This window comes from Panthera pardus, unplaced genomic scaffold (assembly GCF_024362965.1).
Source record: "Panthera pardus isolate Hobbes unplaced genomic scaffold, ASM2436296v1 HiC_scaffold_16, whole genome shotgun sequence".
Taxonomy (NCBI): Eukaryota; Metazoa; Chordata; class Mammalia; order Carnivora; family Felidae; genus Panthera; species Panthera pardus.
In genome coordinates this window covers 104,207,720-104,232,978 of record NW_026526721.1, presented here as the reverse complement: position 1 = coordinate 104,232,978, position 25,259 = coordinate 104,207,720, and the positions used below count along the sequence as shown (strand labels likewise).

Genomic DNA, 25,259 nt, shown 5'->3' with positions numbered 1-25,259 from the left:
ATTTTATACATCTCTAATGTGGCAGTTCTGGGATATAAACTTAGGAATTCAGGCTCCAAATCCCTAACCCTTTCTGCTACATGTATTAGTGATTCTTGATCACTTTCTTAAACCCTACTAAGGACACAAGGGAAATATAAAACTTTTGTGAGGCTTTGCAATCTATGTAGGGAGGTAAAACCCATGAAACGTGTTAAAAGTAAAGTTAGTGCAAGAGAGCCCACAGCCCAGACACCAAATTCTTTTGGCATCTACAGAATGCAGACAACTCAATGGACTTGAGTAACTGAGTAGGAGAACATGACCTGAACCATGTAGAGGGCACTATCAGGCAGCCCAGATCCATGACCCCACCCTACCTGCCTTCAGAACTGGAGCACTCATTCCCCCCAGCTGCTTGGAATATTAACAGTCAACAGTTCTCTTCCAGGAGCCTCTCTGGGGAATTGCCCACGGCCAAAGATAGCTGCCTTGCCCAAGGGCAGCCCATATCTAATGTCTGGTTGATGGTGGGGGGACTTAAAGGCTGACCCTTTCTTCTCAGCTTGGGTCAACTCTGAAGAGTCATCCCAGCCCCAGAGCTCCCTTACAGGATGAGCTAGGCTTTTCTGCAGCTGCATTAGCAGCCGGCTTCTCCTTCTGCCCTATATTACTGCCTCTAGTCCCTCCCAGCTGTAGATCCCCAGCGTGCTCCTTGATGAAGTTCCTCCTGGTGACCTCCATCTCAGTTGGCTTCCTGGGGAACCAGCCTGCACCAAATGATCTCTAAGGTTTCCAGGGAGTGGTAACAGCATGAACAAAGGCCTTAAGGCCAGAATTCTTGAGGCCATAGCAGAGCAGATGGAATAGTGTTTTATAGAAACTAGAAAACAGTGGCCAATGGTGGAAGACTTTGGAAAACAGGATGAGGTATCAGCCTTGATGGAGAAACACCGCAAAAGCCTTCACTGACCCAGTGAGAATATTGGAGCCGACCCAGACATTCCCTTGACACAACAAATGTGTCACCTAATATCAACCCAGACCCTGAACATTTACTGCTCCATTCATCTGATTCTGTGAACTCTGTCCTGAAGCCAGAAAGGGAAAGTCTGAATTTAAGATCTCCCCTGCCAACTTTCTTTTTGTGTGATTTTAGAGCTTCTGTTGCTCATTGGGAAAATGGGTATGTTTTGAGGATTGAAATATTCCTAATTTCAGAGGCAGTTCATTGGTATCATGTGATAGAAGGCTTCCAGGGCCAATATAACTTTTGGTAATGCTAGGCTAAATTAGGTTAAATGTATGTCTTTACTGTAGGTTTTCTCAGTCTTTAATATATTGCTGTGCCTTGTGGTCTCAAGGAGGAGGATGGCAATGTAAATCATCTTACCTTAACTCATCAGGAAGACATTTCCCCACTCCTGACACCCTCCAGGGAGCATCTCCTAGGCTTGTGTCCTGCTGAAGCCATACTGAGAAACTCTGGCCCATCACATAGGCAGTTAGCAAATGTTAAATCAGATCGTATCAATTACCATGGTCTGCCCTGCCTTAACCTTCACCTAAGTTAGGAATCTCTCAGAAATATGTTAAGACTTCCCATTGACTTTGGTACTCAAGATCAATGTGGTCTTGCTTATTTAATTCAGCTAGGCATACTTCACTTTAAGGATATCTCCAAATCACGATGTATATCTTTTAATTTTATTTTTTTAATTTTATAATGCTTATTTATTTTTGAGAGAGAGAGACAGAATGTGAGTGGAGGAGGGGCAGAGAGTGAGAGAGACACAGTATCCAAAGTAGGATCCCGGCTCTGAGCTGTCAACACAGAGCCCAACACGGGGCTCGAACTCACAAACTGTGAGATCATGACCTGAGCCAAAGTCAGATGCTTAACTGACTGAGCCACCCAGTGCCCCACACGTGTATCTTTTAAAGAACAGTACTCTCTCAAGCCTTTAGACTGGAGAGAAACGTGGGTTTCCAATGCACGTACTCTCCATTGGATGGGTGGTGTCCACCCTGTTGTGCTGAAACATATGATGGCTGCCTTGCAGGGACAGAGCAATGTGTGGAGAAGGATGCTGAAGCTGTGTTTGGACTGTGTGAGCAAGTGTGTTCTGATAGATGAGTGATATCCTCCATTAACACAGCACTTGCTACCTTTATTTTAGGCTGTAGTTTAACTGATACATTCCTTTGCCTTTTGAAGACAGTGGGGGAATAAATAAATTGTAAACCATCCCCAATGCATGTTCAGAACTAACTCATTATTGTCATCTTCTTCTTTAGAGAAGTTGAGTCTATGCCAGTGTCCTTCATATCAGTTAATGGCAGTGGCCTCTGCCATCATATCCATGATATCCATGACCACTCAGTCACCAACTCTTCTAAAGATGCCTCAAATCATCCTCCTCCCCATCACAGATGCCACTCCCATTCTCCAAATGCTACGAATTCTCACCCAACTGTTACAGCTTCTCTCTGGCCTTCTTTAAATCTCTCCTGCGATTTACCCACCTGTCTACCCATTCAGGTGGGTCTCCTTCTCAAACCTTTTAATGAATTCCTCAGGGTAAAGCCTAAACTCCTAAATTTGGCATGAGAGGCCTCCCAAATCTGTATCCTACTTATCTCTGGTATCATTCTTGCTATTTTCTTATGCTCTACCAAAACCAGTCTGCTGAACTCCCTAATTCATGCTGTTCTTAGCTTCCATGCCTTTGCTGTATCTTCTGCCTGAAATGTTCACTCTGTCCTTTACCTGCCAGGTTAATGCCTACCCGTCACAGGAATTCAGCTCAGCCATCAACTACTCCAGAAAATCTTTCTTGACCCCTCCCTTTCCCAGACTTGCTTAGATGCCCTAACCAATTATATGTACTATGTCTAAATAATGTAAATATGCAATGTATAATTGTCTGTTTATGTGCCTGTCTGCACCTTGATAGTGGGGATATGTCTTATTTCATCTCTATATTCCTAGTACCTATTAACATGCCTGCTTTGTCTTAAGTACTCAATAAAAAATGTATGGACTAAGTGAAGGAAGTAAAAATCTGTCATGAATAAAATTATGCCAACAGCAGCCCATGGATATTGAGAACATAATCCATGCTCAGGTAAAGAATTTTCTTTATGGATTAAGAATGATTGCCATGCATGGCTGGTAGGGTCTGAAAAGGAAAAGGAGGCAACAGGGTGTCATCAGTAAAACCAGCACTGAGCAGATTCTGTTAGCCTTCAGTGTCATATAAAGCAACATGGACACTGAGTTACATCTTTCTTTCCCTGGAAACCAATCACTTTGAGATGTGCTTAGCTGGGTTTAAAGTAATTTCCCTCTTTTGTGTGTGGCCATTCTAGGTATTTGCCCATATCTGTACTTCTGTAGCTGTCTTTTTAAAAATGCCTATAATTTGGCTTATTTTCTTCATGGATTACAATAATTTTTTTAATGTTTATATTTGTTTTTGAGGCAGAGGCAGAGCATGAGGGGGAGAGGGCAGAGAGGGAGACACAGAATCGGAAGCAGGCTCCAGGCTCTGAGCTGTCAGCACGGAGCCCGACACAGGGCTTGAACTTGTCAACTGAGAGATCATGACCTGAGTCAAAGTTGGACACTCAACCGACTGAACCATCCAGGTGCCCCCATGGATTACTATAAAAAGAACACCTTACTACTGATTAAATCAGATTTAAGTCAACCCAAGTGACCTATGGTGAATTACCAAGTAGATTAATACTTCTTCTCAACTAAGTGACAACAGAGGAAGAATTGAGTGTAAGTTGTCACCTCCTGGTTAAATTCTTCATTGTACTTTCATCGCTGTGTTTTCTGCCAGTCATAGCCTCTATGTCTTTGTTTTGAATGGCCTTGGGAATACGGTCTTCCAGACTCTTCAGTGCCCGCATTGTTTGGATTTTGTTTTTTTATACACATATACTTATAATGTGCTATAATCTAAGAACCCGAATTTAAAATAAACGTGCAGTCCCCTCTCACTCATCTGATGGTGAGACCTTCAGCAACTGAGGCCAAGTGAAACCTAGACAGATACCCTAAAGTCAGACAACGAAGTCAACAGTGATCAGCAAAAGTGTTTATAAAGTCCACGTATATTACACTCAAGTAGGACACGAGTGTGTGCAGAGGAGTAAGCTACCATTGTGTGGAAATTTCACTCATCCCCAAATGGTGCTAAATAAAGAAAGCTTTTTACACAAAGCAGTACCTGCAATGCTCCTATCACATGGCTCCCAGTCACAGTGCTGTGTCTAACACTAATGTGCTAGGGATAAAAAGAGTAGAAAAGCTGGAAGCAATAGCTGGGTATACTTCAGTAACGCTCTGAGATTCAAAACTCAAGTGGAAATGAGTGTATAATGGTGTAGCAAAGCTGATCCCTTGTAAACCTCCTGAACAACTTGCCATCAACTTTTCTCTGCTATCTCCTCTCCTAATCACCTCAGATTCATATCCGCTTCCCCAGGAAGGGGCAGAATGGAGCTGTGGGCAGAGCACTGTCTGGGAGTCTGCAGGGCCTCTGCATGTAGACCAGCCTAGGGTCCAGGAATCCCTGCCATGAGCTTCCTCAGTGCCAGAGGCTTTGCTCTCATGAGCTCATGCAGCCCGCATAACCACACCAAGAGGAGGCACTGAGGCTTGGAGAAGCCAAGTTTCCGAACCATGGTCACTGAGCAGGATCAGGTGTAACCTGCTTAGAGGCCCTGCCCTAGTCTGTGGAAATGTCATAAGTCCTTTCCCTTTCTGGAAAATTATAATTTTGTTAAGGTAAAAAAAAAGTTCTATGTTTCAGGTTCTTAATTTTCAAATGAAAAAATCTAATTATGTGGTCCTTGCCCTCTGTCTTAGTTATCTATTGTTTTGTAACCATTTACTATAAAATTTAACAGCTTGAAACAACAAACATTTGTTATCTCACAGTTTCAGATGGTCAGGAATCTGGGAGCTGCTTAGCTGGGTGGTCCTGGCACAGAGTCTCTCCTGAGATCATGGTCAGAATGTTCATCAGGGCTGCCCTTCTCCGGAGACTTGAGTGGGTCCTCTTGCAAGTTGGCTCATGCACATGGATGGAGGCTGGCCTCCATTCCTCACCATGTGGCCCTTGCCAGTGGTTGCTTGAGTGTTCTTATAACAGAGTGGCTAACTTCCCCCAGTATAGGTGACTGAGGAGAAAGAATGGGAGAGAGAGAAAGCAGATGTGTCTTTTTAAACCTAGTGTCACTTCTGCTTTTCTTTTCTAAGTCCAGTCCTCACTCAGGGAGAAGGGAATTAGGTCCCACTTCATTAAGAGAAGAGCACCAAAGAATTTTGGACATATTTTAAAACCACCCCACTCTCGAGGCACCTGGGTGGCTCAGTCAGTTAAGCAGGCGACTCTTGATTTTGACTGAGGTCATGATCTCATGGTTCATGGGATTGAGCCCTGTGTCAGGCTCTGCACAGGGATTCTCTCTCTCTCCGTCTGTTTGCCCCTCCCATGTGCCCTCTAAATAAATAAATACATAAATACATAAATAAATAAACTTAAAAACTTAAAAAAAATAACACCCCACTCTCTCTAACCCATATCCATACATCTTCTGAGGAAAACAAAACAAAACGGAAAAGCACCACCACTAAAGGTAAATTGCTTTGCTTTTTCTGTTTGACTGTCACTTGCATGTTCTTGCCACCCAGTGGCTTCAATTAAGAAAACATTTCCCCATCCCTGAACTGCTTCCTAAGGAAATGGTTATTTGCATAGCATACAAATCTTTACTTTTCCAAGGAATTTACAGGGACATATAATACAACTTGTCCTTTCGATTAAGCTCTGATTTGGACCAGGCACTATATCTGAGAATCTGCCTCCCACTGTTTATCATGTGGGCCAGTGGCCTAAGGTGGGGCCACCAGAAGGCTTAGTTCTCCCACAGATCCTCCCCCCCCCCCACTTTTCTCTCCTCCTGTCTCCCTAGATGAGGCCTGGGCCTCAGGGTGGGGATTAGCCTGCTGCCCGGGATTCCCAGCCTCAGGACCGACAGCAAAGGTCATTAGGTCCTGGGAGTCATCTCTCCCTGGGCCAGTTGATCTTAGTTGGGATCAGCCAGTTACTTCCAGGCTTGAATGAAAGTTCTACTAATTACTAGGGCCGCCTGGCAACCTGGAGAACTCTGCTTGTTGGCCATTCCCAGCTGCCTGCCCAGACTGTGGGTGGATATTTTGTAAAAAGACTTCCATGGCTCCAGGAGGGCGGCCCTAAGGTTAATTCTATAGTTTAAAGTGACTTTCTTAGAAGAAGTGAGCAGAACCAGTTCTAGAATCAAGGTGTTTTTACCTTTCCCCCACCGCACCTACCTTAATCAGAATTAGTATTAGGAAGTTCTGCCACTTAAATCAGACACCAAGACTAACTAAACGCTTCAAATTATGATTTCTTCCTATGAGAGGAAATGATTAAAATTTCTAAAAATTACAATTATAGACAAGTTATGCTTAAAAATACATGTGTGTATATACATATTTCAAATGCGTTTATTAGTATGGAATATTTTAAAACCTTTAGCTTTCATTCTGCCTGAAATGAAGTGAATTTTACACTAAAGGGGTGGAGGTAGTTATTAAAACAAAGTAACTGAAACCTTAGGAAAATTAAGAATGAAAAAATATGTGCCTCTATTTGACCATTCATACCCACAAAATGTTTGTTGAGGTGACTGCTACAGTCAACTCTCTAAATGCTGGGGACAACTATAAATAAAACAAAGTCCCACTAGTATAGAGCTGATACGATACTGGGAGTTAAACAATAAACAAACAAGAACATATGTAGTATTTTAAATGTGGTATGTGCTAAAGACAAAGCAGAGGTGTGTGATCTCACACAAATCCCCAAAGTGTGGAGGCAGGGAGAGGCATCAAGTAAGAAGTATAACGTTAAACAGGATGGTCAAGGAAGACCTCAAAGCCAAGGCAACATTTGAGGAGCGATCTGGAGAACGTATGGTAGCAAGTCACAGGCTATCCAGGGCAAGACACAGGCTATCCAGGGCAAGAGAGTTCCAAGCAGAAGCAGAAAGTGCAAAGGCCCTGAGGCAAGAAGGTGCTGGGCCTGATCAAGGGCTAATGAAAGGGCTTTGTGGCAGGGACCAAATGAAGGGATGAACAGGTCCTGTGGGTGCCAGGAGGCAGATGATAGAAATCTCTGCAAGGTCTTAGCAGGGCTTTGGCTTCTACTGGGAATGAAATGAGGACTATGAGAAGGTTTTAAGCAAACCTGAGAAATGATATAATCAGATTATGTTTTAGAAGTATCCTAGGGGCGCCTGGGTGGCTTGGTCGGTTAAGCGTCCGACTTCGGCTCAGGTCATGATCTCGCAGTCCGTGAGTTCGAGCCCCGCGTCGGGCTCTGTGCTGACAGCTCAAAGCCTGGAGCCTGTTTCAGATTCTGTGCCTCCCTCTCTCTGTGACCCTCCCCCGTTCATGCTCTGTCTCTCTCTGTCTCAAAAATAAATAAAAACGTTTAAAAAAAAATTTAAAAAAAAAAAAAAAGAAGTATCCTGGATATTGTATTGAGTATTTACCAAGTTAAGAGAGGTTGGAAGGACAGAAGCAGAAAATCTGGGTAGAAGACCTTTGTAGTAATCCAAGTGAGAGATGATGGTTGTTCAGAATGGTGGCACTGGAGGTGATGAGTAGTGGGCAGATTCTGGATATATTTGAAGGTTCAGCCAAAGAAGATTTGCTGGTGGGCTGTAGGGTGTGAGACGCAGGGAAGAGTCAAAGATGACCCCAGATTTTAGGCCTGATTGACATAAAGCATGGAGCTGTCATTTACTGAAATGGGGAAGACTGTGAGTAAAGAGTTTGCAGGAGTCAGGTGTTGGGGAAATGGAAGTTTGTTTTAGGCCTTATAAATTTAAGACGTACATCTATTAAACATGCAAGTAGAAATGGTGAGTTTGCAGTGAGATACAGGAATCTGAGTTTAGGGATTGGTCCAGGCTAGAGGTATAAGGGTTGAAGTCACCAGCCAAGAATCTGGATGGCATTTCCAAGGAAGTGAGTTCCAGATAGAGAACAAGCCCAAGGACTGAGCCTTGTGTATTCTAGTGTAGCACTGTGCAACAGAACATTCTGTGATGGGAATGTTCTCTCCTCCATCTAATATGATAGCCACTAGACACAGGTGACTACTGAGCACTTAAAATAGGACTCGTGCCAACTAAGTAACTGAATTTTTACTATTCTGAAATTTAAATTTAAGAAGCCACATGTAACTAGTGGCTACCATATTGGACAGCACAGCTCTAGTAGCTAGAAGTGGGGGAGAGAGGGGAAATCAGCAGAGGACAGGTTTTAACACAGGAAGAGAACCAGAAGAGAATGTTGCCTCAGAAACTGATTGTAGAATAGTTGAATAGTGCTCATAGATCTAGTTTGAGGAAGACTGGGAAATCTTGGGATTTAGGAAGGTGTAGCCATTTCAGTGGCATGGGAGAACAAAACCAACTGGAGAGTGTTCAAAAGAGAATAAAGGACAGAGAGAAATTGTAGACAGTAAGTCTGGACAACTCTCTCAGGAAGTGTTGTGGTTGTCTACAAGAGTGTGGGAAGGATGGGGCGCCTGGGTGGCTCAGTCGGTTAAGCGGCTGACTTCGGCTCAGGTCATGATCTCGCGGTCTGTGAGTTCGAGCCCTGCTTCGGGCTCTGTGCTGACAGCTCAGAGCCTGGAGCCTGTTTCAGATTCTGTGTCTCCCTCTCTCTGACCCTCCCCCGTTCATGCTCTGTCTCTCTCTGTCTCAAAAAATAAATAAACGTTAAAAAAAAAAAAAAAAAAGAGTGTGGGAGGGAATGGACTCGGGAAATATGGAGGAGACCAGGCAGCACAAAGGGCACACTTGGGATAAGCAGTCGTGAATTTAAAGTGAGTATGGTTGTGTATTTTTCTCCAGCCACATATGTCAGCCTGGAAATAGGCACAGAGTAGCAAAGAACTAAATTTAACCACAGTTGGGATTTAACTTGAGTCTGAAGTTGGTGGTTATAACAATGGGCCATGGAATCTAAGATGTGTAGAGAGAGAAGGGAGGACATAATGGGACTAAGGGATGGGAGGAAGATGGACAGTCTATGTATGGGGTGCAGGGTCTAGTGCAGCTGAAGAATTATTGGAATTAGAATATTAGGGTTAGCCAGAATGAGAAAACAAGATTGTTGAAGAATAAGAGGATTGAAATTGAAATTTTGGAGGTCATGATGTTGTTGGTAATGGCATGGTGAGGATAGGACCATGGGAGTGAATGTAACTGAGATAGAATCGAAGAGGAAGGAAGTCAAGGAACTTACAGGCCAAGATATTGGAGGGCTATCTAGCTGACATGGAAATTCACAAGAATTAGAACTCACATCAGAGACTGACTCTTCAAGGCATGAGGCAGGTAAGCTGGGAGATAACTACAACTAAGAGGGCTAATTAGAGGTGGTATCAGGAGTCTATTGGTAGAAGAGTCAGAGCAGGGTGTTAGGGAGGAGCAACAATTGTCTGGAAGCAAGAGAGGAGCAAAGACACCTACTCATCCCCCAGGCCCCTAGCTAGAGAAAGGCAAGAGAGAAAACAGCTACCACTTGAAAGTGGTGTAGAAAGAGCTGTAGGGGAGACAGTGCTTTCAGGCTCCTGTTAGAGCAAGACAATGAAGGGAATGTTCCAAGAAGAGGGCCCCCTGGAAGGGCTGTGGAGGACTGGGGGCAGCGGTCTGAGGAAGTTGTACAAAGCTGTATAGGAAGGCACTTAGGTAGATAAACAGTGACCTGGGAGTCGAGGGGCATAACCAAGAGTGCTGGAGCAAGAGGGATTAGTGACAGTGTTGAGGCCAGCTTGGAACCAGCAGCTGGCATATGTTAGGTGATTCATAAAGGTCATTTTTCTCCTCTCCTCCTCAACAGCCTCTTAAATTTCATCTCCTCTCATACTGAAGGAACTTATGTCTTCCCATTGGCATTCCCATGCCAAAAGTCAAAGATTCTTTTTTCTTCTAAAACTCGAGAACCCACATAATTCTCAAACGAAATGACTGTATGTCTGCTTCCCTTCTCTTCCCCCATGTGCCACCCAGGACCAGTGTCATGGGCATTTAACCTCTGAAATCACACAAGGCTCTTGGCTTCATGCTCTGTTATCGCTGTCCTGAAAATCTTAATATTTGACCAAAAGGTTCCCATTTTCATTTTGCACACGGTCCTGCAAAGCACGTAGCTGGCCCTGTGCTTATTCCAACCCCCTAAAAACAAATAACAGATAAAACTTGACCATGGCAGGGTCAGGTCATTTGAATTATTATCCCATCCACATGTCAACATTTTGGTATTGAAGGGGATTTTTGAAAATAATGGAAAACAACTTAACCATATCATTTGTAAATAAGGAAGTAATTGAGTCCATCTAAAACCTATGAACTCCCAACTTTTAATCTTTTTTTTCAACATGAGAAACAAGCATCACTTTCAGAAGGATTCTTCATTTATTATTACCTCCGTGTATTAATAAGTTGAAAATCTGAAAGTTACTCCTAACTCCAAGTGAGCATGACTGATTTATTATTGCTCACAGTCAGGAGAACATTGAATCCTTACTTGAGAGTATTTCATGTCTGCATGTAGGAGCTCTCTCCTTGTCTTTACAGGAGACCTCCACTTCCTCTGGTGTGTACATTCGAGAGCAGTAGCCTTGAGTAAAAATAGAGGTGACACACGCAGGGCAGGCCAGGACAAGGGTGCATACCAGACTGAATAATCATTTATCTGGGGGTAGACAGCAGACTTGCCTCATTCCACTCACCATCTGGGGAAGGCAAATCCTTACACAGATTCAGCCGTCAAACCTGGATTATGGTAACTGGTGTTAAATGAAGAGTCCACATAGGCTCTCTAGATTCAGCAGTGCCAGACCGGTACTCAATGCACTCTTGACACAGATTCAAGATTAATTTGTCACCAACACAGGGCAAACAGGTACCTGGAGTGCTGACACTTTCGTGGTTCTTTTAATGTGGAAATTGCAGTCGGTGATGATGCTGTAATACAGAATCGTAAGTATTTTCTACAGAGAGGGAGCATTTGGATTAGAGAGACTCGAGCCACATCCAGCATTTCTTCTTCAAATAGTAGAACACTTTCTGGAAAGCAGCAGCCTAAATTATAGGTTATGGCTTGATTTTTAGCGGTCATCTTTGTTTGTTGTCTTCTAAGAAAGTAAACATGCTAAAATAATTTTTTGTGTGTGCCTTTTTTTCATCTGGCCTAAACCACAGTGGATGAATTTAAAATTATCAGTCTTTCACAAACTCAGTTTACCTTCCTACGGGTCACTTTGCATCCTGGTCTTTTGATGAGAAAACTAGTTGGAACACTAGCATTCCTTAAGTACAGTAAAACCTTGGCTTGCCAGCATAATTCATTCCAGAAACATGCTTGTAATCCAAAGCACTTGTATATCAAAGTGAATTTCAAGAACCATTGGCTCAGTTGTGATCATGTGACATTCGGCATCATGCACTACTCGTATTGCAAGGCATCACTTGCTTATCAAGTTAAAATTTATTAGAAATGTTTGCCCAGGTCTTGTGGAACACTCGCAGAACAAGTTACTTGCAATCCAAGGTTTTTATGTGTAAGAATTCTGACTTTTTGCTCTTATCAATGTCCTTCTTTGGGGTGTACAAGTTGACAACATCAAATTATTTGGTATTTTGCCAAGCTATCCTATGGAACCAAGAATTCATTACATAAGGTAGCCGGTTGGAAAGGGGAAAGATACATCAGGCTGGTTTTTTCTTTTTTTTTTCTGACTAATTTTGAATTAAGTTGGGGTCAGTAGTCTAGTGGATTCAGCTTAGTAAGTGTTAACCTTACATGGGGAGCTGTAAATGATGATCTGCCCTCGGGTTCAGCTGGCACAGTCAGTCCTGCCCCTGAGACACATCAGCAAGGTGAGGGGGCCCTGTTGAGCCTGCCAAAGCTATAACTCACAGCAAGGAGGGAAATGTAGCCAAAAGGCCTTACCATGTTTAGCTCACAGACTGGCAGTCAGCCACTTAGCTATCCAGGTGAGGCTTCACCCACTGCCTCGAGTTGAAGAATCAGGCACTTGCCCAGCTTTACGACAATAGTGACTTGAGCTAATACCAGCTGGTTGCAGGCACACTCCTGCCCTGGATCCAAGGCTCTGATGGGAGAGAACTTCAAGAATTTCATGCATTCATTCAAATATTTGTTGAACACCTACTATATATGTCTGGCAGTGTGCTGTATGCTAGATATATAATGGTAGACTTGATATGGCCCCTACTTTCTCACGAACATACAGTCTAGGGGAGCAAATCAACATTACAAATCCCACCAATTAACTAATGGTTACAAATTGCGATAAGTGCTAAGAAAGAAAACATAGTGTGCTAACTAAATTTGAGGTAGGACCTTACTTAGACTGGGGGCTTGGGGAAGGCCTCCAACTTGAAGCAAGAGAAGTTATTAGGGCAAAGAGGGAAGTATTTTGGTCAAGTTGAGAAATAGCTCATGTGAAGGCCCTGAGTCAGGGATGAGCTTGGCTTTTCGAGAAAACTAAATGGCAGCCAGTATGCCTAGAGCTAAGTGAGCAAGATTGTGAGTGATGCAAAGGAAGTCTGGAGCGTAGGTCAGGACCTAGAGCAGCAGTGTTGGGGAATTATTTCATCCCAAATGTGTCATCCTAATGTGAAGGGAAACCTACCCAGAGTTTTAAACCAAGATGTGACATAATCTGTGTTTTTAGAAGTATTTTTCATTCACAGAGGGTAAGGCTGCAAGTTTTTATAACAATTTGGGAACTAAATAAAAAAGCACGCTGCTATCAAGACAATCAAATAGGGCAACTGGATGAGTAAATGAGGCTTAATTTTTTTTAAAACAATGTTTTATAAATTTATGCCATTTAAAATTAGGGTGAGAGGTCCAATCACCTGTTATACTGACAGCTCCGTTGAAGAGATCACTTCTGTCCTTTGGAAAGTGAATTTGATTTTAAAAACCTCAAAACAAAACACAAGTAGCTTAAACCATCAGTGTAAGTTTTCCACTGCTGTCTGCAAAGCAGATGTGCAAAGCAGCCTTTTTAGCTGGCTGCTATTCCTCATAGTTCTGCTGGAAGTCCAAGGCCATGAGAGGAAGAGGGGAAGAGAGGAAGCATTGGTATCTGGGCATAATGGATTGTGTTTATTTTTCTAGTTTTTTTTTTTTTTTCCTTCTCTTTTTGCTCTGCTTGAATGTTAAGAATGAAAACAAGCCAACTCTACTGTCTCAGACGAAGGGAGGGGAGAGGTATTAGAGTGAGGTAGATAGGGATTCTGTAGGCACTGAACCTCAAAAGCACTGCTAATTCCTGTCTTGGCTTTCTCAATAAATAATGAAAAAGCTACGCACTTACAATAAGTGAACATTTTGTTGGCCTAGCCTTTGTTTCTGAAAGAGACTATCTTTGCTGTTCACAAAGGAAAACTGGTTTAAGTGAGGGAGTTTTAGAAGAGTTGGGGTTAACATGCAGATTAACTTTCCTGTTTATGAACAATCCATGACGGATTTTAAACCTCTTCTCTGAGCATGAGTCCCCTGGCTGTCCATTGTTCGGAGTAGCATGATTTCCTAACCAGTACCTTTATATTCAGAATTTATTTCTAAAAGATGAGGAATTTTCTTAATTGAATAGCTTTAAGTAAGTGTATGAAATCATTAAATGACATTCTTGCATTTTTATTACACTTCAGTAAACCTTTTAGACCAATGTTTGCTTTCCTACCCATTAGCAAGTAAAAATCATTTGAACACCTCTTTTGAGAAGTAAGATTGATAAGAAAGATTGTAAATTCCAGACTGTTACTTAACTGGCCCCAGAAAAGCTGGTTAGAGAATATACCTGAGGAAGCTCTTAAGTACTAAATCCCGTTATAACTAATAAGCATTTCAACATTACTCTTGTATTGAGGGGGAAAAAAACAATAAGATTTAAGGACCACTAAAGAATTTTAATAGTTCCTTAGAGATTATGTTAATAGAGTTTAATCATAAATTATGCCTCTTTCCTGTGTTCAGTGACAAACTAGGAAAATACGTCAGTTGATAAACAGTTTCCAGAAGAGATATACTACATAAATTATGTTTCTTTTTTTTATCATTGCCTTGTTTTATTCTGTGAAATAAATCTTTTGAAAATAGTAACTAATTTTCATAATAAACTAAAATTGCATCACAAACTAATGATCTAGTGTGCGTAGCTTTTGAAAATTGTTTTTCACAGTGTAAAAAAGGAAAAAAAAATCAGTGCCTTTATCTTCATTATATTTATATAAGGAAGACCTTGAATTGAAATCTAATTGATTTTGCTGACTTGCTTAATGCTCATATGTACTGTGACATTAATTTCATTGTTGTTGCTCATTTGTAAACCTCAGTATACAAAATAAGCTTAATTTGAAAAGACCGCCATTTGACAGCCTAAAAGTAGTAGTGGGGTTAGTGGGTGCAGGGAGATGACAGTTTTTTAGTGCAAACATTATATAGGTTAGAAAATGGAGGCTCCTAGAGGCGCCTGGGTGGCTCAGTCGGTTGGGCGTCCGACTTCGGCTCAGGTCATGATCTCACAGTCCGTGGGTTCGAACCCCGCGTCGGGCTCTGTGCTGACAGCTTCAGATTCTGTGCTTCAGATTCTGTGTCTCCCTCTCTCTCTGCTCCTCCCCTGCTCATGCGTTGTCTGTCTCTGTCTCAAAAATAAATAAAAACATTTACAAAAATTAAAAAAAAAAAAAGGAAATGGAGGCTCTTAGATATGAAGCTGTTGCCCAAGAGAATTGAGCCCAGAACCTAGGTCTGTGACTCCTGGTCTAAGGCTCTGTCAATTCCAGAACCATTAAAGACAGCTTAGATTGTAACTTTGGATGTAGTAGCTTTGTGTAACTTGAAACCCTTTCATTAATGTAACTGAAGACTTATGCACTTATGTTTATAGTTGATATTAAATATATCATTGAAAGATCAATACAACAGTGAAGCATACTTTTGACATTATTTTTGTTTTCTAATGTCATTCTCAGTTGGAATTGGTTAAAAAACACAGTTGTCCACTAGAGGTCACCTTTCTTCAAGATGAGGGTCAGTCCCCTTCCCTAATACTTTGTTAACCTGATTTTAAATCAACCATCACCACCTTGGAGAAATGAACAGCCTTTTCTGTCATCGGGGATTCCATGTACTCCTGTAGCTACATGCACTCGTATCAGTAGGGAAGGCTGACTGGGCAACTGAAAAACCTAGAGGGATGAAGGAAGATGGTGCCCCTGCCTCCCCTACACACACACACACACACTGTGCTAGCTCTGGCTTGGGTCCTCTTGACATACCAACTTGTTTTTATTTGAAAGTCTTGTGTTAGCCCTGGAAGGTTTATACCACCTTTCACTTTTCTGCCACTGCTCTCTGTGACTCCAAAGGCTGGGAAATGGAGACGAAAAGAAATGACCCTTAAAAACTGACATAAATTTGGGATGAAACCATGTAGACTTCACCCAAATTTATCTGAGTCAGTTACTATTTTTCTACAGTGTGCGAATTTCAGTCAGCGTTGGCCAGAAAATACTATGGGGAGAGGACTAGGACTGTGTCCAATAAACAAGCACTTTGGCAGATTCTATTGAAATATAAACCATCGCATTATTCTAGAAGGAGAGGGAGGCTGCCTGCTATAGCACTGCCTGACGCATCAGGTTTCAAACTGTGTCATAGAAACCCAGAGTTGCAGGAGATATTTTTAGAGGTTCACTTGCACCTGTTCTATGAGCTTCTAAACACCTCATTCCCAGCAGCCCCCCCCCAAATCAAATTGGTAATGAGAAAGTTCTGAGATGTGAAAATAATTCTGAATATAGATACAAATGAGATTGTCTATGAGACCTTGGGCTTTTAGAGAAAAGTGGTCCTGTAAAGTGACAGTAAGAATATAACCTTTTAGCCCAAATGTAGTGATTCCTTCCCTCATATCTATGCAAAGTATTTCTCCCTACCCCTTTTTTTTACATTAGCATATTCATTTATCCTGCCGGGTTAAATAGTCTTTTACAGTCCTTGAAACTGTACTTGTAAATGTGTCATTGACCATGTGGGTGGTACCTCTGTACTGGTCTTACTGAAAAGTCATGCCTGTGCATCTCCAAGAAGGAAAAATCATCTAAGATGCCTAAGGGGCCCAGCACGGTTCACTGCCAGGTTAGGGTCAGGCATATCTGTTGGGCACATACCCTTATCAAGCCTAATAGGTAGATTATGCAGCGCCAGGTGAATGGCAGATACATCAGGTGAGCAGGTCTGGTTCTAGAGAGATGACCTCTGAGAAGTTTGCACACTCTGCCTTTTCGTGTCTATCTCTTATGAGAAATGTGAGCAATTGCTATATATTGTTAGTAGGTCAATCTGGAAATAAATTTCTTGTTATTTTGCTTTCAAGCATTTAGGTATATTTAATGAAGAATATCAGAGATTGCAACATAAGCTATTAAAAAGGACTGCTGCCATTTCCGACTACTTATCTATGTGAAACCAGATTCTCTTGATGTGGTGCAATCCAACAAAATAAATAAATGTAAAAATACAGTTGGAATAAGACTGTAAATGACTTCTATAAATTCTATTTTCAAATGTCTATGTACAACAAAGCCTCATGTTCTCAATGAAGGATATGATAAGTAAATATAAATTTGAACTAGAAGTTTTATGTTGATTAAAAACACTTCTATTATCTTGCATAGCAGTTTTCATTTTAAAAACAGATTCTAATACTTCAAGAAGAAAAGAAAAAGTGACAATCTTTGATTCACATTAATAATTTGCTCAGCAAAGTATTTTTTAATACCTGAAATAAAGGTATCCAGGGTCAGAATAGTCAAAACTTCTGAGTATATTAGTTTACAGTGGTTTGTAAGACTCTTAGATAAGTTTCTTATTTATGGTTTAAGGATAAAAAAATTATAACCCATCTCATTTTTATCCTTCTCTTACTTCTCATTTCTGGGCCCCAGGGCATGTGGGAATATCCTGATACCAAGCGTTCTCTCTATATATGAAAAATGACCTTGCTGCAACAGGGGCCTTTCAAGTCCATTATAGATGCTCTATCCCAGAAGTCACAGACCAAATTAACATGCTCAAATCATAGTTCATTGAATCAGTTTAAAATGCATATCAGAAAGCAAGGAAAAGGGGCCGCGCTGACATACATACAATATAGTGTAGGACCGAACTACCTGAATCTTAGGTTATACAGTATTTGTGTGTCCAGGCTTTCTGCCATGGCCACCTTCCCTGCTGATGATAAGGTTAGGAAACTGAGTTGAGATTTGAGAAAGGAGGCCCAATTAGACCGAGGTATCTGCCAATGACATGCAACTTGCTTTATCAGAGACACAGGGGCAAGTCCCTCTGGCTTCCTCTGTAGCTTGCCCCCTCTTCTGATGAGCTGCTATGGATTATATTTGCATTTCTTAGGCAGAGGGTACATAGGGCCAGAATGGGAGTCACCAGTGCACAGTCAGCATAAATCTAATGAATATTGAATGCCTCGGGTTATTTAGTGTGTTGTGAATATTAGGTGCTTCTTTAGTCTTTCTATTCCTTTCTATGACCTGCACACGTGTTTGATCCATGTCTGACACATCCAGTCTACATATACTTTCTTACTCACTGACACTTAACACATATGATGAATTCTGCCTCTGTCTGCTTGCTTACTCATTGTGTAAATCTAAACATCTTGCACATTTCACATATGTCTGACAAACTACTACATACTCATTATCCTTAACACCTCTTACAAGTTTCATTCATCCCATTTGTTTTTCTTGTTCTTCTATAACATTAACTGAATATTCTCAAGTGATACAGCAAAACCCTCTACAAAATCTCTTGGAAAAGCTGTCCACCATATTGGTCCAGACTCTCTGATCCCACTCTGGCCTTCCCTGCCTTTCAGGTCTTAACCACCTGCTGCTCCTTTAAGGATCCCAAGATAACCACCACCCCCCCCAACCTGTGCTCCTGCATCTTTCTCCATCTCCTTACTCAACACTGCTTCGTAAGTTTGCTCATCATACCTTCAGGTCCACAGCTGAATGAAGAACCATCACGTGCTCCTGGTCCAACTCCAGGACCTGGCCCTTTGGATGATTTGTCAATTTCTTCCTTCCCTCTAGCTCCTTCCCTGCTGAACACATAGATGTTCAGGTCTCCCCTGTCTTAAAAATCAGCCACAACCACAACCTCCCTGTTCCACTATACACTCAAGCTACTGCCCTAATGCTGTAATTCACCAACAAACTTCCTTACAAACGGCTTTCTACTCAGTCCCTCAACTTCTTAACCACTGATAACCTGGCTTTTATCCCAACACACTACTACTGAGATTATTCTCTCAAGAGTAACTGATGACTTCCTAATAGTCAGAACTAATGGCTTTTGGTGGTATTTACCTTCCACCCTACTAGTCTTTTCCACTTCCCTCAAAAAAGTACTTGAAGCAATTTAGCTCTGCCAGCAAATCCCCTGGTGACCCCTCACTACATTGGATTTCATTTTCCTCTCACCCTGTCAACCACACTCCCTTCCCTTCCTCTTGCCCTCTAAATGTGGGCTTTGACCCAAGATTATTGTATTAGTTTTCTATTGCTGCTATAAAAATTTATCCCAACTTCATCAATACAAATAATTATCCTATAGTTCTGGAGGTCAGAAGTTCGTAAGTGGTCTCACTGGACTAAAACCAACGTGTCAGCAGGGCTATGCTCCTCCTTCTGGAGGCTCTAGGGGAGAATCTGTTTCGTTGCCTTTTCCTCTTCTAGAGGCCTCCCACACTCATTGACTTGTGAGCTCTTCCTCTGTCCTCAAAGCCAACAACACTGGCTGAGCCTTTCTCATACTGTCATCTCTGTTCCTTCTTCTTCTGCCTCCTCCTTTTACCTTAAGGACCCTTGTGGTGACACTGAGCTCATCTAGATAACCAGGATAATCTCCCATCTCAAGGTTAGCTGATTACCAGCCTTAATTCCCCTTTCCCAGGTGGAGATTAGGACATAAATATTTTGGGAGGTCATTATTGTGTTTACCACAGGGACATCTTTGTTTCTTACTAGTTCTTTCTCCACAGTCTCCCCCTTCATCTAATTTTCTGCAGCTTCAACTATCCTCTCCCTGCAAACACATCCCAAATTCTGTTTGCCTGACTTCTCTCTTGAGCCCCAGTTGCCTCCTGCACCTTCAGCTCAGAACTTCATGGTGAAAAATAAAAGAACTCATTACTGCAGCCCAATCCCCCAGAATCTGTTCCTCCTTCTGACCTCCCTGTTTCTTTGCACAGCACCAATTTTACTCCAGCCAGTCGTTGGTCTCAAAGCCTCATGACTCCTTGTCTTGTTCACTTCCACGTCAGATCAGTGGCTGGACGCATTGGTTCATTTTTCACAGTGTCTCATGCAAGCATCCCTTTGTCTCTTCTTTTCCATTCCCACTATGACCTCTATCCTTTAGGCGTCTTTTTTTTTTTCTTGAGCTGTTGTATTGCCTTTAATTAAGAGGGGGGAAAATCCATTTCTGCTCCTCTCCTCAGTACCTAAGAGCTATTTTACATGTTATTCTCATTTCATCCTGTCAGCAACCCAATAATCAAGGAATCAACATCCTCCGTTGATAGATGAGGAAACTGAATTCTAAGATAAAATGAGGTGACTTTCTGAAGGTCATGATCATTTATATATTCATTTAAAAATATTTAAATGAATGAATAAATGAATTAAATGAGAGCTTGTTATATGCCAGGTATTATTTCAGATGCTGGGGATATTAGCACTGAATAAACCAACCAAAATCCAAGTTCTAAGTAAACTTGCATTAGTCTAGAAATAGAAAAGATAGGTATTCAAGAAGTGAACAACCAAACCAACAAGATTATTGCAGTCTCCTGGTTTACCCTAGCTAAGAGTTCTCTTCGTCTCTGAATTCCCAGTGAGCAAACACAAAATCTCTTTGAAGGCACTTAAATCATCAGTTGTTATATGCAGCCATCTCTATGCTGCCTTATTTCTCATACCAATCTCCTTGAGGACAGAAACATGTCTTTACACGGCACAGAATAGCCATCTGTTTCAACTGCAAGGTTGTAAGAATCAAGGGAGATATTGGAGAAAGTACTTCGTAAACTATGAAGCCATTTTCTAAGGTTCATTGTCGCAGGTGTTGCCGATTGTGTTTTTTGGGTGAACACAGAACATCAGGAGAGCATCAGGAGAACATCAGTTCTCCCTGATGTGGACAGAATTGATTTGCCTCATAATTCCTTTGCTTCCATCGTCCCTTCCATTGCAACTGAAAGCTTTATAAAATGTCTACCTGCTTTCCCAAAATTCCTAAGGAAAAGCTTGAAAGTTTAAGACAGTGCTTAAGACGATGATTTCCTTGCTCATCTTCCCCACCCTCCATAACTTCATTTTTTTTTCCTAAAATTTCATTATGAACATTTTCCAACTGGATAGTTCTTACGTGAATACCCGCTTATGCACCTTCCAGATTCTACAGTTAATGTTTTACTAAACTTGCTTTGTCACAGCTTTCCATCAAACTATCCCTCTACCTAGCCATCAATTCCTCTCATTTATTTGATGCATTTCAAAGTTTCACTAAGCCTCCCTCTAAAAACTTAGCCTGCATATCATTAACTACAGTTCAATATTTGTTAAGCATATTTTTAAAGTTCTTTTGAGATAAATTTCACATACAATGAAATGCACAAATTTTAAATATATTATTCACTGAGTTTTGGCAAATGTACACACCTGTGTAAGCCAAGACCTTATCAAATCACCCAGCTTGTGCCAGAAAATTCCTGATACCCCCCTCCAAGTCAGTCCCTGACCGCAGAAATTCGCTTTTGAAACTGTATGCTCCCATGATCTGTAGATGTGACTTTTTATCATACATTTACTACCCAAAAAATCTCTTTGATTCTGTTGCTAGTAACTGCCAAATTGAAAAAATACTTTTCTGGATTTACAGACACCACAATTTGCTCAATGGCAGAAAAGTAGCCCAGTCAAGAAATACTCTAATTTTTCCTCCTTTTAAACATACCTTTGATTCAAATTTAGGTAGAGCCATACTATAACCTTTTACCTTATGATAGATTTTTTTAAGTTTATTTATTCATTTTCAGAGAGAGAGAGAAAGAGAGATAATGCAAGCAGGGGAGAGGCAGAGAGAGAAAATCCTAAGCATGCTTCACACCGTCAGCATGGAGCCCTACTGGGGCTCGAACTCATGAACTGAGATTACAACCTGGGCCAAAATCAAGAGTCGGTTACTTCACCAACTGAACCACCCAGGCATTCCCCATTATGATAGATTTTGATTTCAAGGCCAACCTACATTGGCCCAAAGGGGTTTATTTCTCCAAATCTCGTGGGCCTTCATTTAGCATTGTTTAATAAGAACACATTCACAAGATATGACCCTAGAAAATCTGGAGGTTTGTTTTTCTTGGATGGCTTGTTGTTGTTTGAGGAGGAGGATTTATATTTTTGGGCATGTCACAACTTTCTTAGGCCTCAGTTTCCATATCTGGAAAATAACAGTGTATCTCATGAGGTCCTGTCCAAATCTGAAAACCAATACTTTTTATGGGAAGGAAAGTTGTAAAGACCTAAGAAGAAAAAAGAATCTCTATGCTACATAGACCATACTTAAACAGTTCACAAATATTTTTTGATCCAAAAATAACAAATGTTACTGTAGTTTGGTAAGTTATTCTAGCTTAAATGTTCTTGGAACAGCTGGTTTCTGTTTAAAGTTTTTTGTACTAGCAAATCATAATTTAAATTGTAACACAGAGTCCTCTCCAATGAATGACTATAAAGGGAAGCTGCCTTGATATATTACTTTTTTTTTTTAATCTTGTTTATACCACTTGAGAGGGTTTTTTTGACAGGATTTGAGATACAATTGTCAGAAATTTGTTCTCCCCAGAGCCACCTCTGAGTCACTTCCACTATTTATGGAACAGCAACTGTGAAGAGTGGGATCATGTTTAGGCTTTTTTTTTTTTTTTTTTTTTTAAACAACACATGATAAATGTCTTCAGGAGCTTATGTAATCTATCCCAGAGCCTTTAGTTTTCAGAAGAGAACAGAGTCCAGGAAGTGGCTTTTTGGGCCTTGTACAGCTTGAAAGCATGTTCCTGAGTCTTTAGGTCATAGATTGTCCGTGTAATAACTTCAGTAAAGTGTTAACGGCCTTTGAAGTTAAAGCTCTTCTGTCTTGGAAAGTTGGGGTATGCCTTCTATATTAGGTATAGGATTTCCATTTCATCTTATTTGCTACCTTGCAAAAGGAACTTTTCACTTTGGCCTACTTTTCCTTGCACATACATAGGCTTCCAGAACCTTCATCTAGGTAATTATATAGCAAGGTGCTCCTCACAGACATCTCTGTCTCTGTCCTGCCTCAGTAGAATGACAAAGTTTGGGATGAGGATGTACTGAATATTGTTTCCTTTCCCTGAAAAGTTTCTATTCTCTTTTCTTCATCCTACGTTTAAGAAGACTCATGATCTAGCTCAGGCTTCTGCTTCGTTCATCAACCTTTCGTTGTGCCACCTGCCAATGAACAGGTCTAAAGAGTCCTGCCCATGTCACATGGCCTGTCTTTCTCCCATATTCTACAGAGAAGGGCTGTGACCTTCTGCAGGGTACCTCTCCAGAGTACCAGAGTATCCAGAGTACTGGGTTCATTGGAACCCAGTGAGCCCTGTGCTGAAATGCAAACCTGTGAGATCATCACTTGGGCCTTCCCTGCTGCCTTCTCATTCCCCTAAGTAGGATGCTGAAGTCGTGCATGTGAGTGTTTCACTGGAGTTGAACTCAGGTAGCAAACTTTTCTCCTATGTGAATCTCAAGTAGCAAAAATTAAGAATATTTATTTTAAAAAACGTTTTTTTCTCTTTCCAAACAACAGAGGCGCTGTTACAAAATTATAAATATATCACCATATATTCCTAACACACATTCCTACCCTTCCTTAAGACAGGGATTGAGGTGAAAACTTGTCAAACATGTTGATTTCATTCCTCAGGCAAAAAGTACTTGTTTTTCTCTGTCAGTAACATAATGAAAACTGCATGGTTAATAGTAAGAGTTTTTGAGGAGGTAGATAGATAGGTAAAAATTGCTTACGAATAATAACCCTATTGAATTTTTTTTTTAATTTGCTGGTTTAAATTCAGTGAAGGTTTTATAGAGTACCATTTATGTGGTCGGGGCCATGTCATTAAGAAATAACAAAACAGATTGCATATGGCAGCTGAATAATATAGATAAGGAAATTTTATTTTATTGTTTACTTTCTTAATTTTCTGTAATTAAATTAGCTTCAAGAATTTACCGGCCTGGTTGTTTCTTTTTACATATCCTAAAATCCCAGGATGACCCTGAAGTACTTCAGAAATTGTTTCCCTTTTTTTCCCCAGAAACATGTATTTCCTCTGAGTACTATCTGCAAGTCCAGAATTCTTTCCATTACGGCCTCTTAGGTAGAATGGCCTGTTTCTAGGATCATATGTCCTGTATTGGGGATATCTATATATTCAAGTCACGGCATTGGGTTATATAGTTTAGTTTCATTTTCACAAAATGAATGAATTATAGTGACTTTGATACTTGAATCAGCCCTCTCCCTAAAAATTTTTTTTAGAAATAAATATTTCATTCGATTTCTGTTTGACTTAAAAAGCAGCTAAGAGCCAGTAAGAAGTGGGGAATCAACAGAATTACAAAATGCCATTTTTTAAATGAGTGAAGACCCTCCTTTTAGTTCTAAAGTTGACAAACACTTTCAAAAACTCAACACAGAAAACATCCCTTCAGTGTCAATATGCAGAATGGATTGTTTTCCCCTTTGCATGTTAAAAGTTCCGAAATAATCCTTAAGGCCTCTTTTTCATAGCACCACGCAAGCAGCATCCGAGGGCTGGAAGGATGATGCCGGAGGTTAGAAATGTTCAACTGCAACATTGATTTGTGTCTGTCTCTCTCCCTCTCCCTCGCTGGCCTTTTTCCCTTTAATGAGGACTAGAATGTTTCCACATCAGTTAACTGCCTTCATAAAGCACCAGAAGGTCACACCAGCCCCAGACTGATCCTTTTCTTTGTGCCTATAATATAATTGGCTGATTGTGCCAGCGATGAGCGCGCCCCCTCCCCCAGCCCAGTCCTAGCTCCATGTTTGTGAGCCTGACTGCTGGTTTCCGAGGAGAGCGGCTCGGCTCGCTGCGCGCTTCCCGGCACAGGCAGTGCCACTGCGCAGGTTGATCAGCGAAACAGCATCCATTTTAATCTGCGGGGAGCCCCTGCCTTCCCAGGGCGTTCTCTCCGCCAGTGGATGCTCCGCGCTTTGCCTCGGCAGCCTCGCTGAGCAGTCCTGCTTTGGGGTCTGTGCCCTAGGATGCACTGAGATGGTACATCAGGAGAACTGTTCGTATCAGGTAAGATTTAAAGCCTGATTGCGAGGCCGGAATCCTTTGGGAGAGGAGGCCTTCCTCTTCCAAAGCAGCAGGTTGCCTCTTTCCGGATTTTCAAGGGATTTTGCCATTCCCCACTCCTGGCCTTCATCGCATACAGTATCTGAATTGTAATTAGGTTTTCTGGGGAGTAATGGGGCAGAAAACAGTGCTTCCTTGGCCTTTAAAGCACATTGTGAAATCCACTGAGGTGATCTGTGCTTTGCACATTCTCTATGTATGTGCAAAGAGAGGAACTGCTATAAACTGTAATTGAATTTAAGGGGCTTCACAGAGAGAAAAGCTGGTCACAGTTCACTAGGGTAACATTGCAAAATACGGTTTTTGCTCATTGCATAGGATGTGAATTGCTTTGCATCCAGTTTTTAGGATTGTCTTTAAGGAAATTATATAAATACGAAGTAGTAATTGATGATCTGAGAAATTTTCAAAAATCAGCCAGCATGCACTTGATGTTTAAAGTTGCACTTGTTATGTCTTTCCAAACTTATTTTTACATGCATGTTATTTTAAATGGCTAGTAAATAAGAATTAAGGTGCCGACATGCATAAAAAACTCCACAGAGAAAATTTTTCAGGATTACATATTCACCTTTGTGCTAACTTGCTACGTGAAGTTTTGAATTAAACACTTAG

At 41.3% G+C, this 25,259-nt stretch overlaps 1 protein-coding gene across 6 annotated transcripts in view; it reads left to right on the top strand.

Annotated features, from left to right (window-relative positions):
* LOC109262053 (schwannomin-interacting protein 1) overlaps positions 1-25,259 on the top strand; it is a 567,034-nt gene that overhangs the window by 489,699 nt on the left and 52,076 nt on the right. The window contains exon 1 of one of the 6 annotated variants that reach the window (XM_019440438.2): positions 24,314-24,587. The exons of the other annotated variants lie outside the window; for them this stretch is intronic. Within the exon in view, the coding sequence (XP_019295983.1) occupies positions 24,558-24,587 (30 nt within the window). The 5' untranslated portion in view covers positions 24,314-24,557. Of the gene's footprint in view, positions 1-24,313; positions 24,588-25,259 lie in introns of those variants that run through there. 6 annotated transcript variants of the gene reach the window in all.